Source organism: Meles meles, chromosome 16, assembly GCF_922984935.1.
Source record: "Meles meles chromosome 16, mMelMel3.1 paternal haplotype, whole genome shotgun sequence".
In the NCBI taxonomy this organism is placed as follows: Eukaryota; Metazoa; Chordata; class Mammalia; order Carnivora; family Mustelidae; genus Meles; species Meles meles.
In genome coordinates, this window is record NC_060081.1 from 59012529 (window position 1) to 59029557 (window position 17029).

A 17029-nucleotide genomic window follows, 5' to 3' on the forward strand; every position below is an offset into this window, starting at 1 on the left:
GGAGACATCAGTCAATACAGGAAAGAAAACTGATAGTGTAAGGTTCTTGACAAGGTCAGAGAAAATGGTATCAAAGAGGCATGTGGAGGAACTGGCCTTAGACTTGAGGAGGGACAGCTGCTCTATTATGGTAGGAGCAAAGGAGGATCCTGGTAGATTTACGTCTTGGTAGCAAGAGCTGAAGCAGTTTTACTTTCTCTGTGAAGAGGTGCGAATCTCTGCTGGCAGGGATAGAAAGTAGAGAGGAAAAGTAGAGTCCAGGGGAGTGGAAAAGAAAGTTGACCACAGAAAGATGGCTGGGCCATACTGAGGATCTATCTGAAGTGGTGATCATGAGTCAATCTGCCCTGTTAGGTTCCTTTTCTTCCCCAACGGTGCTTGCTGCGATGTATACACACAAAAAACACATAGGTAAATGAACTAAGGAAGGACAAAGAGTAGAAGTCAAAGTAAAAGAAGCAAAGATGAAAGACAAAGTCCTCTGCTGTGGTGATAAAGACCCCATTCTTCTATGTGACCCATATGGCACCAACCCCTCACTGCTAACCTTTAGTAGAGCTGGAGGCTGAAGCAGGCCGAGAGGATCGCTTGCGATGTCCATTTTCCACACTTTCAGAAGCCACAGTTGGCTCTTCAGTTCGGGAGTTTCTTCTGCTTGGGGTTTTGGACTTTTCAATGATCTCTTTGGGCTCACTGCTGACAAAGGGAAGCACAAAGTTTCCAAAGAGGTGAGGGAATCAAGTCACACACAAAAAAGGGTTCTTCAGGTAGAGTTTGATTTGTAAGGCAGGAGATTAAGAACTATACAGTCATTCTGAAGAGAAAATATTCCACGCTGGGATAATGAACTCAATTATTTTCTATATTACTGACAATTTAAGAGTGAGTCTAGTTTGTTACACTATTAAAAATAAAATACTAAATACTAAAATACAGTATATTCCTGGTGAAACTGTGGGAAAACAGGTAAAAGAAATTAAGAACTTGCAACAAAAATTGCCAAACATCTTCACCCATTTTTCTTAAATAACAATATTCCCTTTCAAAAAATAATAGTATCTAAAATCTAGGAAATTACTAATACATACTGGTATTTCCCATGATGGCATGTTATAAGTCACATTATAGAATATAAATGAGGATATATTCACAGTATACTGCTGGGTATACTGACTGCCCTTACCTCAATCTCCCTTTTTTTAGTATGCAGAGATTTAAAATTGGTAATATGCAGTACTACTAAGGGCATGGGGAAAGAAACTCTGGATATAAATTATGTAAGCCCATTGTTCTCAATAGGGGGCGCTTTTCCCTCCTAGGAGACATTTTGCAGTATCTGGAGACATCGCTGATTGTTAAGATGACTGTCTTGACTGAGGCAGGGATGCTACTGGCTTCTTTTGGGCAGAGGCCAGACATGCCACTGAACATTCTGTAATGCATAAGACAGCTCTTCCGTGCAACCCCACTCACCCCACCCCCACTCCTGCCCCAGGGCAGAGAATTATCTGATCAAAACTGCCAATAACACCCAGGCTGAGAAACCCTGGTGTAATCCCCTGGCTCAGCAATTTCACTTCTAGGTGCCTAAGGAAATAAATCTTTTTACAACGCTCTAATTACACACAAGGATGTCAAACCATTTTATTTATACTAATGAAGACAGAAGACCTAAATGCTTTACAATAGATTATAAAACTAAAACATGGCACATCCATATTCAGTCATGAAAAATCATGTTGTAAGTTTATTTAATGATAAAAACTGTGATACATTATTGTGGGAAAAAGTTACCAATATTATGAATAGTATAATGCCATTTTTATCACAACACATGTTGAGTATATATATGTAACCACATATAAATGAATGTGAGATACATTGTGTGTGCGCGTGATGTACAATGCTTATATATATATAAAACACTATAGAGTAGACATATATATTAGATATAGTGTTTATATATAAAATAGTCCCTATGTGTAGACATACTGTGAAGAGAAGCAGAGGAAGATGAACTAAAATATACACAGTGAGTATTGAGTCACAGGAATCCTGGTTTACTGGTAATTTTCTTCTTTTTAATTCTCTGATCTGAATTTCAAATGTTCTTTAATAAATTTTTTACTGCTTTCATGGTTCAAAAAAATGTATGGCAGAATCTTTAGGGGAAAAAAGCTGATAAATCTGCTTATAAGACATAGAACTGAAACAAAAGTAGTACAACAGAGAAAACAGAAGAAGCTGGTCAAAGGGATGCCTCTTTGGGAAGTCTTCCATGACCTCACTTCCCAAGTGAAGTTGTCTCTTCTGTCTTTTTGATTCACAGTCTGTTTCTGGCATTCTAGAGCACCCATCAGATTGTACAGCATATTTTCTTTTAATATCTTCTGCCTCCTACTAGATCAGGAGCTCCTTAGAGACATGAACCATGGCCTATCAATTATCCCCACCCCTGCATTTTCACTCCTGCCTGAGGATCCCTCACTAGCAGCACTATGGCTGGGAATTTGGCCATACTGTTCACTACCTTGCTTTATATGTAACCACTGCCCCACAAGCCGAGGTAAGTGAAGAAGCAGCGAGGCTGGAGCTGGGGGGGAATTATAAGTCAAGGGGTATTTACATATCCTTTTAGAGATGTTCTGGATGGCTTTCTGGCTAGATGCCCAGAAAATGGTCCAAGCCTCTGAGGAAGAAAGATTCCTAATAGAGGTGCTCCTTCTCCTGACAAAACAAAAGTCACAGTAGTACTGTCCTGGTATTTATATGGCCAGTGCTCAGAAAGCTCTGGAAACAAACACCCACGGGATATTTTTGGTCTGATTATTTTCTTTCTGTAGCCATTTTCTGGTGTATGCTTGAGAAAAGCTAATGAATTCAAGTATTAGCCCAATCCAAATAAAAATACAGGCAGAATGATATAGTAGGAGTATCAATAAGCTTGGAAGTAGAAGAACAGGGGTCAAGTCTTACCTATATATTTATTGGCCATTTATTTAGCTGTCTCTATGCTTCAGATTCCTGATCTATAAACCCCCATTTTGTCTGCTGCAATACAGTAAGTGTGAGGGTACTGGGGTCAGAGTGCCCGAGTTTGAATCTCAGTTGCACCACTTATTAAATCTGTGGCCTTGGGCAATTTACTTAACTTCTTTTAGCTTTAGGTTCCTTATCTTTAAGACAGAATTTACCTTCCTGGTAGATATTGTGAAAATTAAGTGAGATAATACCCTCGGAGGGCTTGTATCCCAGTGTATAGCATGGAATGCATTCACGTAAATGTTGGCTCTGATGACCACTTCACAGGGTTGATAGGAGGATTGCATGAGAAAACAACTGTGAAGGTGTTTTACAAACTAAATTGTACAAATATGATAAATGTCTAAAATGTCTAAAATGTCATCCAATGTATTAGTACACTACAAAAGGAAAGACTTTTGAAAAATAGTAATACTTCTCTCCATGGGGTTAATGAGGTTGAAGCCACAGGTGTATTTCATTTTGTTAGGTTGTGGGGCTTAACAGAAAAAGCATGAGTTTTGGGGTCAGACACCACCTGACTCTCTTATGCTTGGAGGAAAAACAGCTATACTTCAGAAGGTGTTGCAAGGACTACTATTAATGACAAGATATCAACAGCTCCTACATATTGAACATTTACTGTTTACTCAGTATGGTGAGTGCTGAACATGCTCTCTCATTCAGTTTTCAAAACAACCAAAAAAGGGAGAAATTTAGCCACCAAGTTTTATTAAGAGAAGTGTTACTTCTGAAGGATGAGGACTCATGACAGCTCCCCTGCTTTCGTAGGGAAAACAGACTGGTACAAAGAGTGAAGGAAAAGGCCAAGGTGAAGAGAGCTTTAAAGGATGAGAAAGCGGATACCCTTCAAAGAGGCTTATGCCGTTTTCATGCTGAGTCTGCAGAATGATCATCTTACCTTTGTCCAGAGACTATGGCAGCATTTGCCTCGAGTTCTGTGAAAAATACAAAGCACAGAAATGAGATGTGGGAGCTCTTGTTGTCTATGTCCACTGGGAGAAGCAAGGTGTCTATGAGAATTCTGAATGCCCTATTTAGGCTAACATGTCTCTGTGCCCAGCAGGATTCTCGCCCCTACATGGTACAGAGTTGGCAGGGACACAACTCAGTTGTCTGAGGCATAAGACACTTACTTGGTCTATTTTTACTTCCACTCCACACTGTGAAATAATCCTGTTTGGATCAATAGAACTAAATTCACACTGCCTGGTTCCTATTTCACCCAGCTATAACTAGGTTAGTAAAATAAGCCTCTTCCTCCCATGTAGAAGAGATTGTTTTCATTCTTAAAATATCTCCACCCTCCTGACACTTGTTTTTAAAGACAGCTATCTTCAAATATGTCTTAAATATCTATTCAGGATGCATTCTCTTCCAAAGGACTTCCTCACTGAGTTTTAGAGGGCAGATTGCATTGCTTTGAGGTAACACCCACAGACTCCATCATGTTCCTCTCTTCCTCAACCTCTCAGAAATGCCCTCCAAGAAAGGAAAACCTCAGTAATTTGTCTAGCAGGGTTTTGCTTAAATGAGCATTCTTGGGTTTACCAGGCACTTCTTTCTCAGCATCAGCAGAAAAACATCTTCCTCCATTATATGCCTCTAGGTAGTTCCATCTTCCCAAAAGACTTTGCTGAGACCAGAGAGCAGTGATCTCTCCTGCTTTTGGACTTGCACAGCTCTGCCCATCCCCCCTTTTAGAAAATTTAGCACCGCAAACTCAGTGCAGGCCTAATCTACCCCACTGATTATATGTTAACCTCCCTGAAGGCACTGAAATCAGAGTGCATGGGTTAAAATTCGGACCCCGCAGCTTATTAGCCATGTAACCCCGAGCAAATTACTTGACCTCTCTGTGCTCAATGCTTCATCTGGAAAAAGGGGACACTTTACCCACCTCAAAGTTAAGAAGATTAAATGAGATAATAGACATAAAAATTCAGTACAGTACTTGGCTCTTAGTAATAATATTAGCTATTATTATTATTCTTGCTATGATGCTCATGTTGATGCAGCCTTAATGTGAGGAAGCCAGAATACTCGGCCTTCAATGGAAGACGAGGGAATCCCTGCTTCCCATTTGCTACTTAGCTCCCCATATCTAACCCATAAACTTTGGACGCCCCACCACATGAAACAAATACCACCTCACCGAGTACTCTGCTGCCTTGTTGGCTCCACTGGAGCAAACAAACTCAGGTAACACGTGCTCAAAAATGAAAACAGCCCGAAAGAGGTGGATTACATAAAAATTTTGATTAGTTTGTTAATCTGAAACAAAATTCAGTGCTTTTGAGAACTTTAACACTATCACAGCTAATTCACGTAAGTACAGACCCAAGCAATTCGGTGAAGGCAGTTAGTGACTCTGGGGGCATTTTAAGGAGATTCATTTAAGAGAAACTTTTAAAAGGAACAGGAGTCTTCAGCCAGTTATTCTTAGATGTAGGATATGATAAAACACATTTTTTCTGGAGTAAAGAACTGAGGCAGGAAATGGAATTCCCTTCTTCTTCCTAGCTGCTTCTTTTCTCACCAAAAATGAATTTTACTATCTAAGCCCCTCTGTGAATAATTCACTCCACTCCTCCCCATCTCAGGTGCCTAGCACAATCATGTGGGCAGTTGGTAGCAAAGGAAGAATCTGGGTGGCTGAAATGTTTTCAGCTCATCCATTCGTTTCGGAGGCATGATTTTGCTCTGAGTGTGCACCAGAACATAGCACCTGAAGCCCATTTTAAAATAACTATAAGATAAGGCTCCTGACTGGTTTAGTGGGTGGAGCATGTGACTCCTGATCTCAGGGTTGTGGGTTCAAGCCCCACACTGAGTACAGAGATGCCTTAAAAAAATATTAAAAATAAATCACAAGTTATACCTTAACTTTTGTGGGTTTAGGCCCACAAAACTAAACATGGTAGTTTTGTTTGTTTGTTTGTTGCCTACAAATTTTGTCAAGTATGAACTATACTATAAAAGAGATTCTAACCTCTTTGTGGAAAGGTCATACTTCATTTTATTTTTAAATTTATTTTGGTATCCCTCCATACCTTCAGTGACAGAGGGCCAGGCAAGACTAAACTGTAACACATTTATGATATTTATCTGCTTTGGCATATTTATCTGCCTACAAAGGCAGTGCTGTTATTGCCATCAAGATCCTCATGTGTTCAGAGTTGACACAGCATTCCACAACAATTATTTGTCAGATTACCATGGACTCCACCTTCTGGAAACACCATCCCTAGTGTTATTTGCAATTTCTTGGTCATGGGAAGAAACATAATGCCATCCAGAGATGACTGAAATGACTGACTCCCTGGGGAATGGCTGCCTCCCTGTAGCAGAGGTCCTCAGAACAAGCCTCCACTCCTGTCACAAAAGGGCAGTTACTAGCTTAGTGCAGTAATGCTTGCCACCCCAGCGAACTGCCATATGCCAGTCAGTCAGCTGCCAGCTATGGGGGCCAGGGTCACAAAACAGGGCAAACGGTGCATAACCCAATAGCTGGAAACCCAATAGCTGGGTGGCAGGCAGACAATGGGCACTGCAAAGTCCTTCTTGAGTTCCCTGGCTGACACCGTGAATGTATAAGACAGCAAGCTGGTCCGGGAAAAATAACATCAAAGAGTGCTGCACAAGCTCTGCCACTCAGCTGAATTCAGCCTGAAGCCAGCAGGTAAGAGAGTTGCAGCCACTTCTTGGCACCTGGAGGGCAGAAGCAGTTCCTTCACATGTAATCTATTCCACCTGGAGAAGATTTTCCAAAGCATGCCTTACCTGGTCTGGTAACAGACCCCTGCAGTGCTGTGGCTGGAGTTTCCTTTGAGATTAAACTCGGTGAAGGGGCTAAGGCAAGGAAAAAAAAAATACAGGCCTTTTACTTTCTTTTCTCAACAAAATAGAAAACACTGACTAAATCAATAGCTAAGTAACTACTAAAATACATATCCTCTTGGAGGAAATTTCAATTTCCTTGAAAGGACATTTCAAAACCTACTTAAAATTAGCTACTATAACACTCGGTACCACAGACCACCAGTAGGAGTATTTGTTTTTCCTTTTCCCTTTTGTGTGTACAAAGATCAAGGAAGGAGGTGGTCATGAGGACAAGAGCACCCACGATTTTTGCTTCTTAGGGTCATGTTCTATCCAGTACTCTTAGAAAAATTCCAAAGCATACCTTAGTAGGCAACCCAAACCACTTTCAGAGGAACAATTATACCATTCACCTTAGCATTTAAACTGTGCCAGGCACCTTTCAAGACCAATTATTCTTTCTGCCCATCAGGAACACAGTCCAGTATCAAAAATAAGATACACACATGTGGTACACTGGGGTGCACTGGAATGTTATATGAAGATGATTCAAAAAGTCTAAAGTGTTATGGGAATCAAAAGCAAGGGAAACCAACTCTAGATTGAGAAAACTTGATGGTACATTAGAGGGATAAACATCTGAATTATGCTTCAGAGGACGGAGAGTACTTAGGTCCTTGAAGAGGAACGGAACAGGATACAAAATGTACTCTAGAATGGGAGCTTACTGGATCATACAGTAAAGATTAAGGGCACAGATACACCATAGTCACTCAAGGATTATGTCCTCCCATCTTGCCATTTCAGTCTAATATCCTAGATAAACCCTGTAACAGTAAGTTTTACCTGATTGTGGAAATTGTCAATTTTGTATATTTCTCTGCCTGCTTAGTCAATAATGCATTTGTGTTAAGAATTTATTTTGGATGCTTATCTCATAAAGCTTAAAACTATGTATCTTAACTTCTACTTTTAACTCTAGTATTGGTTTCTCACATTTTCACGATAAAAACCCAGAAGCCTCTTGAAAAAGAATGGGAACAATCAACTAAAATTGAGATTTTTTTTTCCAACTACAGGTTCATCTACCCAAAGCTCATATAGTCCTCTAAGATTCTATATGATCCAGGAAAACATATTTTTAATCACTTCACCATTAATCTCTTGATATGTGGGAGGAAAGTTCCCTGAAAGGAAGTACAATAGAAATATTTAATAGCAGAGAGTATGTTTAAGTCACACCAGGTTTCTTCAATCTTAGGGGTTACCTACCTCCACAGAACTAGAACCAGAAACCTAGAACCCCCAGACCTGTCTCTGTCTCCTGTAAGGGCAGTAAACTCCTCAAGGGCCTTTATCCCTCCTTGCATCTATCTCCAGCATTGAAGTAAAGAGGCAGAGAGAAGGGGAATTAACCTTTCCAAAGCTCTCAGTGAGGTGGCGTGCTGGACACTTTATGCTAAGTCCTCTCCTTGTATCTGTATAAATTTGGGGAGTAGGAATTATAGCCTCCATTTTATAGGCTTACAAGAGGTTAAGGAATTTATTCAACTGTGATTGGTAACCAGTGGGACTAGACTTTGAACTCTGATCACACCCTGAAGCTTGTGTTATTTCTGCCCCTCCATGTAGGTGCTTACCACTCGAAAATTTTTAGCTGCATTAAACAAGACAGGCACTATTTGCTGGCCTAGGATATAAGTAAAGGTCCTTCTCAGCTTTGGCAGTGTGTGATTGGCTCCACTCTGTGGAAATAGAGTTTCTATACCATTTAGGCCTCACAGAAGAAGGAACATGTATGTGTGAGAGACAAGGTGTGAAGGGAGGAGGGGAGGTATAAGGACACCAATGTTCCCATCATATGCCAACCTTAACAGTACATAAGAAATAATCTAGATATACACAAATTGGAATGGTCTAATTTACAAAGAGACTGCATCAAAGAGAAATCAGTAATAACAATTATTTACATTTATTGATTACTATATTCTGTGCTAAGCATATTATATTATCTCACTGAATTCTTACAACTATTGTCTCCATATTACAAAAAAGAAAACTCAAGTTTGGAGTAGTCAAGTAACTTGCCTAAACCCAAAGAGCTGGTAAATGCAGGCACTGTGATACTAACTCAAGCCTGTCTCTCAACCACTTTGGGTCTCCTTTGTCTATTAATAAACACAAAACCTGGGTTTTTGTAAAGCTCTCCTCTGGAGTAGCCAGTCAGAAGGGAACAGTCTCTGGGACAGAGCATAATGAGGAAGGGGCCATGAGAACCCTGCTCTGAAACTGTCCAGAGCAAGTCATTATCACACTAAGGCAAACTTGCAGAAGCTGCTATTCACCTTTAAGGGATAATGTTAAACTGAAGGTTCACAGGATAGACCCTGAACAGATACTGAACTCTGAGCTTCAAGCTTCTCACCCACAGAATGGGGTTAGGGCTACCTGACATGATTGGTATGAAGATGATGTGAGATAATGTGTGTAAAGACACTTCCTCATAAAATGCAAACTTTATGCAAATGAAAGGTTTATCACTATTTCAGGAGCTGAGAGAGAACCATGTTGATGAATGTAAACTTAACATGGGTCTTAAAGTATGTTCCCTGATGTACTTCCAATAAATAAAACTCCCACTATTGCCATCTAGCCCATTCTTCTTCCTCCAAGTAAAAAGAAGTCATGCTTTCTTTTGTGGGATAGGTCATTAAAAAATTGACAGGAGGAGATGATGCCAGGCCCCAAGTACATACCTATGCTGGGCAGAAGCTCTGGATGGGATCCCACCTTCTCCTCCACTAGGCCACCCGCAAGTGGCTCAGGTGTTATGCCAACATGATTGTTTTTTGTGGCCGGCGCCGCAGAGATGAGCTCAGAGGGTACCAAAGTGGTTACTATTGAGCGTACACTGGTGGGGAGAGTACCGCCAGGTAAGCTGGGTCCTGCTGAGGTGGAGCCCGGGCCCACAGGGCTAGAGGTCATTTTTAGCAGAGTGGGTGCTGGGGGTGTTGGGGTTTTACTGTCCAGCTCTGTGGATAACTGTTCTGTTCCCATGAGCCCTGGAGTTGCGGTCTCTAGTCCTTGGCCTTCAGTCTCTCCATCCGCACCATATTGCTCTTCCCCTTTCTCAAGAGAGCCCGTAACTTTCTTACATGCCTTGGTAAGCAATATCTGGCCGATTTTGTCCACTTTTCCTTTGCCCTTACCAGATGAGACTGGGCTTCGCCGGTTGACAGAGGAGCCTGGACTATTGGTCAAAAGGGGAGAAACCATTGCGGTTGACTGTGAAGAGGGCAGAGTGCTCTGATCTGTTGAGGTGCTCACCTGAGGACTAGCCTCATCTGGATTCAATTCTTTCACTTGCTGGACAGGGGGGTGAGGAGGGACAACCGGAGAAGTGGTACAAGGCGGGGAAGGAAGCTGAACAGGGGTGGCTCGTGAGTTAAGGACTAAGGGTCGACCAGTCTGTATACTGGGAGCAGTACTACTGGAGGGGGCATTAGGCGGTACAGGAGCAGACGAAAATTTTATGTTCTGAGGTATGTGTAAAGGGCCAACAACTGCAACGGAGGGAGGCATCAAGCCAGAGTTGGTTGTCAGTGGAGCTGCAGGAATTGTGCTTGGCTGTGACCCTTTCATAACCTGAATTATTGAGGATGAATTGATAAAGACAGGTGTGATGAACTGAGGCCGGGCATTGGACTGAGCAGCTGACTGTCCCTCAGAAACCATAACCTTGCTGCCCACATTGGGCATTGTGACAACTGTTGACATCAGCGCAGACTGCAGGTGAGTTGGCAGAGCTGCTGATGTGTTAGCTGAAGTTGTGATAGGATTGGAAGTTACAAAAACAGTTATCTGATTTGGGGGCAAGGGAGTGGAGATGGAGGAAGAGCTGACAGGTCTTGACATTACTGGAGGGATGCTTGGTGCAACATTAGAACTGACCTCACTCAATTCTGGATGCACAAGGGTTGAACAGGGCTCATTAGTATGAGGTAAATTTAGGGAATTAGAGGGTTCTTTAGAAGAAGACGGATCCTGCAGTGTGGGAATGACAGATGCTTTTTTCAGGTCTTCCCCAGAAACTACTGGAGGTGTTATTTCCAGATCTGTAAGCCCAGGGGGTTTAATGGTCACGTTAGGAGCTCCAGAGTTGTCAAGAAGTTGACTTAACGATGTCGGTGCTTCCCTCATAGCAGGAGACACCAAATTTTTGTTCTCTTCAACACTGGGAAGTTTGTTAGGATCCGGAGGTTGCCCATCCTTTTTAGATTGATCTTCAGGGACAACCATTTTAACTTCTTGGGCAGGGACTGCTTTGAGCTCAATGTTTACCTGCTCCTTCCTACCCTGGGAATTCTGGCAATCGCTGTCCTGAGGCACATTCAAGCTCTCCTTGTTATCCTCCAGAACACCTGCCACTGCAGCCACAGGCATGGTAGGATTCTGAGGATTCAGCCCGCTGTTGTTAGGGAAGCTCCCAGGTACAGGGGCATTGGCCAAAGGAGTGGGACTGGCCAATACGTTTCTTGGCAATTCCACATTTTGCAACAGGGTTGTGTTTGTTTGAGAGGCCAGAGTAAGTTTAGGGGTTTTTGAATTTTGTCTCCCAGGACTTGGGGTGGTTTTCCTACTGGACCCAGGGCTAGACCTACGGCTGTTGCTTGGACTAGCCCGTTTTGTTGCTCCAGAATTAGACTGCTTTCCAGAATTCACCACCACAGACTCTAATTTGTGAGTCTGGGGGGCAGCAAAATTGGAAGGATTATTCATGGTAAGATTTGAAGGTGCCTGCCCAATGGCCTTTAAAGTTGTTGGATTTAGGCCCTGTTGATCAAAGCCCCTGTTTAAATTTGGCCTAGGAGGTAAAGGAATATTAATCTGTGGGGGGAAGAGTCCTGCTATGGAGGCATTGAGTCTTTCTGGTGACAGACTGATTTCTGAAGGTTCTGTGCTGGGAGGGCGATTGTTGGGTGTTTGAGGATAGTAGGGTCTGGGGCTGGCTCTGTTTGGTGTTTTAGGCCTAGATGTCTGGGTTGGAGCAGCCACATTTGGAAAATGGTGGCCATGGGAGCTGGGCAGGGAATTTACAGGGGGTTGCTGGGGAGTTGCTCCTTGAGTTGCTGAAAGGGGTGATGGCCCAGGTTTTGGCCCTGTCATCATTAACTGATTTTGAGAAACTACTAAATGCGAAGGCATGTTGTTTGGGCCTCCTGAGACAGATGGTACTTCATTGCCACTTGCTTCAGGAAGTGAGGACATCTCTCCCAGCGGTGAGCTAGAAGGATTCTGGGGGTTCTCCTGGTATACCATTTTCCTTGAACTGCTTCCCAAAGGAGTATTCACAGGCATTGGCATTCTCTGTTTATCAGGTGATGGTGGCACAGAAGCAGGTCCTTGCAGACTGACCATAACAGGCACACTGCCACTCTGCTGCATGGGCATTCTCTGGGAGTCTGGGTTCAGGGGGCCCCGTGGCGGGTGGACACTCTGGGAGACTGGAAGCCTAACTGATTTGGGGTCCTGCTGCATCATGAGCATCATCATCATCTGCTGCTGTTGCTGCTGCTGCTGCGACTGCGGCTGACTGGGAGGCGGTGGCTGCTGTGGCGGCGGCGGCAGCTGTGGCTGTGGCTGCTGCTGTGGTGGCTGTGGTGGGGCTGCCACATGCTGCATGAGCTGAGGAGGCATCTGCTGAAGTGGCCTCTGTTCAACTGGTTGAGAAGGATAACCTAAAACAAGCCCCCAAAATCAGGGAAGTTAGATTTTTGGCAAGAAAAGCTCTGCTACCTGTAGAGTACCGCCAGGCACTGCTCGTCTAGGCGGCCCGGACCATGCATCAACAGCTCAGGCAGGCCCACTCCCAGGGTGGGGGGCAGCCCCTCATTATCTGACATAGCAAAGGGGCACACTGCTGAAGGAAACAAAAAAGCGAAGCATCAAGAACCTGCAGCTCCTTAGTCTTCAGGGTGTGAATAAGGTACTACTGCACCATGACTCTAACACAGACACTGGGTGCTGTGTGCTCAAAGTGGCCGAGTCTGTCCCAGCCACTCATGTGCAGGAAATGAGAATAATTCCCATCGACGGCAAGGAGCTGAGCACCCAGCACTGGGCTCTCACGTGGGCATAATAAATATGCCATTGTCCTTGTGAATGAGCCAAGGCATTTAGGATTCACTTTTTCTGTTATCACTGACTAATTTTTTTAAGGCTAGATTTTGTGAAAACGCCAGCACCGAAGAGAGTCTTTTTATTCTTTCAACAGAAGTAAAACAGAAAATGTAAGGATTCAATTCCTTAAGAGGGATTTAAAATTACTCCAATCTACTGGCTTCTCCATACACCATGCTGCATCCTTCAGGCTCAATCCTTTGGGGAACCCAACTGAACTTAAGTGCCCCTCTGAAGTAAATCAGTTTAATAAATAGTAGGAGCTCATGGAAGCTGAAAATCAATTGAGGGCACCGAAGTTTTTAAAATGGATATTAATTTCCATTTACTTTCTTACATGTTAAAACTCTATTTGGAGAAATATTTTCTATGAATGCACAATTGGAGAATAAGCAAGCCAGAAGCACTGCCCTCAGGAATAAAAAATAATTTCGGGAAAAGAATCTGGGGGATAACGCCTTATAGATTTCCAGAAGGCAAGAGGTCAAATAGTTCTTTTATGAAGATTTCACTCGGCATTTTAGAACCAAAGCCTTACACAATCAGCAGAAAAGAAAAATCATTAACCAGGAATAAAGGTGATTCCATGGGAAAAAGTGAGGATATGGCTGAGATACAATTTCAAAAACTAGATTTATTCCATTGTTGCATGAAAAATACATACGGAAAGTTTTAAGAAGGTGCAGGAATAAGAACATTTGGCTCTCGCAGTCGGCAGAAATGATGATTCAAGATTTTCACAGAGCAGCTATCAAATACTGCTGATCCACAGGGTCAGACCCTCTGGTCCATACCTAATTAATGTCTTCAGGCCAAAGATTTCCATGGCACCAATGAATACAATGTGCCGAATTCAGTTTTAAAGATTTTTTTTTTTAAATCCTTTTCTATTTTAGGTCCAAGTTACTTTTTTACATTTATAGAGCCAATAATATATGGCATTTCTGCAGGTTTAACTTGGGTTCCCATATTAAAATTGTCATTTCTGTAGAAGTCCATTTTTGTTGGGCTATGACACAAATGTCTTTTATCTTTCAATCAGCCCACTAGGCAGCACAGTGAATACCAAAGAGAGCAGAACAGGTAATACAGCAGCCTCTCAAAAGTAATAGCTGAGGGCCTGGCTGTTATAAAGGTTCCAGAAGCTGGAGGCAACAGTCCAAAGGGCACTAATGCTGAGACAGACTGGGGCTGCCATAACACAATGGTGGAGAAGGAAAACCAGAGCATACATGGTATCTATACCATAACCAAATGCCCTATTTATTAGTCAAGGGATGCAAACTTATATGCCTTTAGGCACCAGGCCAGTAGTGAAGAAGAGAAGTGGTGTGGTGTAAGACACTAGTAGTCCTGTGGACACATCCAAACTGATCAGAATGGATATTGTTGTCTAAAGGCATTTAAATTCAGGCTTTTGTTTGGTTTAAGACACTGCATGACAATTCAAACACATAATGGGTCAAATTTAGCCTATAAGTTTCTAGTTTATGAACTATGGAAAAGAACCAATATGAGTGTAAGGATCCCTGGGACTCACATGAGAAGAAACTCAGGTTTGTCTGAGGGAAAAAGGACCTTCCTCTCTTCATAATGCCTTCTGGATACACTGTCAAGACAGGTGACCTCCCCACCTCAACTGTGCTGCTGCAACTCACTGACTGGAAGTGTGGTGTGCCCATACAATTTGTAATAAATACCACAAAGTAATGACATCATGATGTATTCACTTCTTTTTTTGATTCATTTTTAAAATACATAAATTAAGGGTAGATTGAAGTTTATCCCCCAAATAATGTCATTCTCACTTACATGCCAAAATGGTGTAATAACTAGTGAGGAAAAAACAAAACATAATCCTTTGTATACACAGGGGAGAGTGACCTAAGTATAACAGGCTTGTTTGTCTTTAACTGGATCACAGGGGAATATGGTGACAAATCACTGCTCAGGCCAACAGTAACAAGTGTAGAGATACTGTGGCAGCTGGCCTTAGTTCTTCTATAACACCTAAGTTGGAATAAATGAATTTTTGGAGCTTTTTTTTTTTTCCCAACATTTAGAGGATAGTATTATTTTATAGTCAGAAAGGGGAATAACACAGAGGGCTTCAATAATACTGACCCTATTTATTATTCAGTTGGGTGGTAGGTACATGAGCGTCTTTTTTTTATTACTCTCATACAGATTTTATGCTTAAAGATTCTTAATAAAACTGCTATTAAAATATCTTATTGTAAACCTGTTCTTTGCTTCAAGAAAACCCTAGCAAGAAAGGCTGCAAGAAAGGCAGGCAAGCAGGATTAGAGTGAAAACATCTTTCCATTTAATCTTAAGTCTGTTTTGATGCCAACTAGAACCTTGCTACTGACAAGAATAAAGAGGCACTTGACATTTCAGTCTGATTTTATGAGGGCTTAAAATAATGAAGACTAACCTAAGCAGTATATATACAGTTGACCACTGAGCAATGTGGGGGTTAGGAACACTAACACCCCCCCATGCAATTCAAAATATACATATAACTTTTGACTCCCCTAAACTTAAATACTAATAGCCTACCTGCTGACTGGAAGCCTTACTGATAACATAAATAGTCCATTAACATGTATTTTGTGTTATATGTATTATATACTGTATTCTTAGAGTAAAGTCAGCTAAAGAAAAAATGTAAGAAAGTAAGAAAGAGAGAATACATTTACAGTACTGTATTTATTGAAAAAATTTCCATGTAAGTAGACCCATCCATTTCAAACATGTTGTTTCAGGGTCAACTGTATATACCACATATATACACAAGCTTCAGACGTTATGTTTTAAATTTTCACTTACTATCAAGGCAAAGTTTCTAAATATTAGATACATTTTATCTCTAAAGAAGCCTAGTTAGGAGACAAAATAAAATACTATTGTTTCCTTGAAAAGAAACTTCGTACTGCTGCATAAATGATGAAAAGTATATAATCTTTAGCTAACATTTTATCACCTGGTGGTCGGTTTGAAAACTCTGTCAGTTTAGGGCCCGAGTTGTCCAAGTTAATTCCTTGTTCTCCTGGCAATGGCTGCTGATCGGCCTCTTCCAGCCCAGCTGGGCGAGTGTCTGGGGTACTAAAAAATAAATTACACATTTGACAGTAAGTTGCATAGTTTATATCATGAAACTAGCTTAACCTCTCCCCTATTTCTGAAGAACTAATATCTGTTTGCATTATCATCCTTATCAGTACTTACATCTCTGTAGTCTGATAAAATAGTTAATATTTGGCATAAAAATAATCCAGCAATTTCATTACATAAAATCTACTTAACCTAATAGTATGGCCATTTATTTAAAGTGCTTTCTTCAAATTTCTGACATGATTTTCATGTAATCATCCATCCTTTGATGTTTTAAGACCTGATCATAGTTTGCACTATCAACATTATAAAGTACTATTTTTGTGAAACCACACTATCTTTGGTGTGGTTATCAAGGTCAGTTGGGGAGTCCAGATTATTTCTTTTGTGTGGATAATTCAAAACATCTTGCAAGAAGTTGTAGGCTGGCTGATAAAAATGGTATTCGGAGAATGAAGAAAAATGGAGAATACTAGAACAAAGCTAATTAATTCTGCTGAGTATTTGCAGACATCCCTATTGGCTTTGGGATGCTTTTGTTTTTACCTGGTTATAACTCAGAATTTCTAGTGGGGAAAAAGAAATGAAAAAAATGTTATTACCAACGCCCAAATTCCCAAAGAACTGGCAGCTCGCACCTTCCTTCCTTTTCTTTAGCTTCCCTTTGCCCCATGTCAGTCACCACTTTTAGACCGTATTTGATCTCATTATATTCTGTGTAGTTTTTAAGCCTTACCTTAAATTCATTTTAAAAAGTCCTAGCACATGGAAATTTAGAATGTGAAGCAGGTCCTTAGCACATCCAGATGACTGTATCAATTTGTTTCTTCTATGACTTCCCCCTTACTTCAAATTGTAAGGATTCTGT

At 41.5% G+C, this 17029-nt stretch overlaps 1 protein-coding gene across 9 annotated transcripts in view; it reads right to left on the bottom strand.

The window, feature by feature from the left end:
• NCOA6 (nuclear receptor coactivator 6) overlaps positions 1-17029 on the bottom strand; it is a 104364-nt gene that overhangs the window by 7370 nt on the left and 79965 nt on the right. For 8 of the 9 annotated variants that reach the window (XM_045980349.1, XM_045980355.1, XM_045980354.1 and 5 more), the window contains 5 exons: positions 16031-16152; positions 9621-12602; positions 6826-6894; positions 3944-3980; positions 548-696 (listed from right to left, as the gene is read on the bottom strand). In XM_045980349.1, coding sequence (XP_045836305.1) covers positions 548-696; positions 3944-3980; positions 6826-6894; positions 9621-12602; positions 16031-16152 — 3359 coding nt within the window. The remainder of the gene's footprint in view (positions 1-547; positions 697-3943; positions 3981-6825; positions 6895-9620; positions 12603-16030; positions 16153-17029) is intronic. The other variant, XM_045980353.1, reaches the window with a different exon arrangement.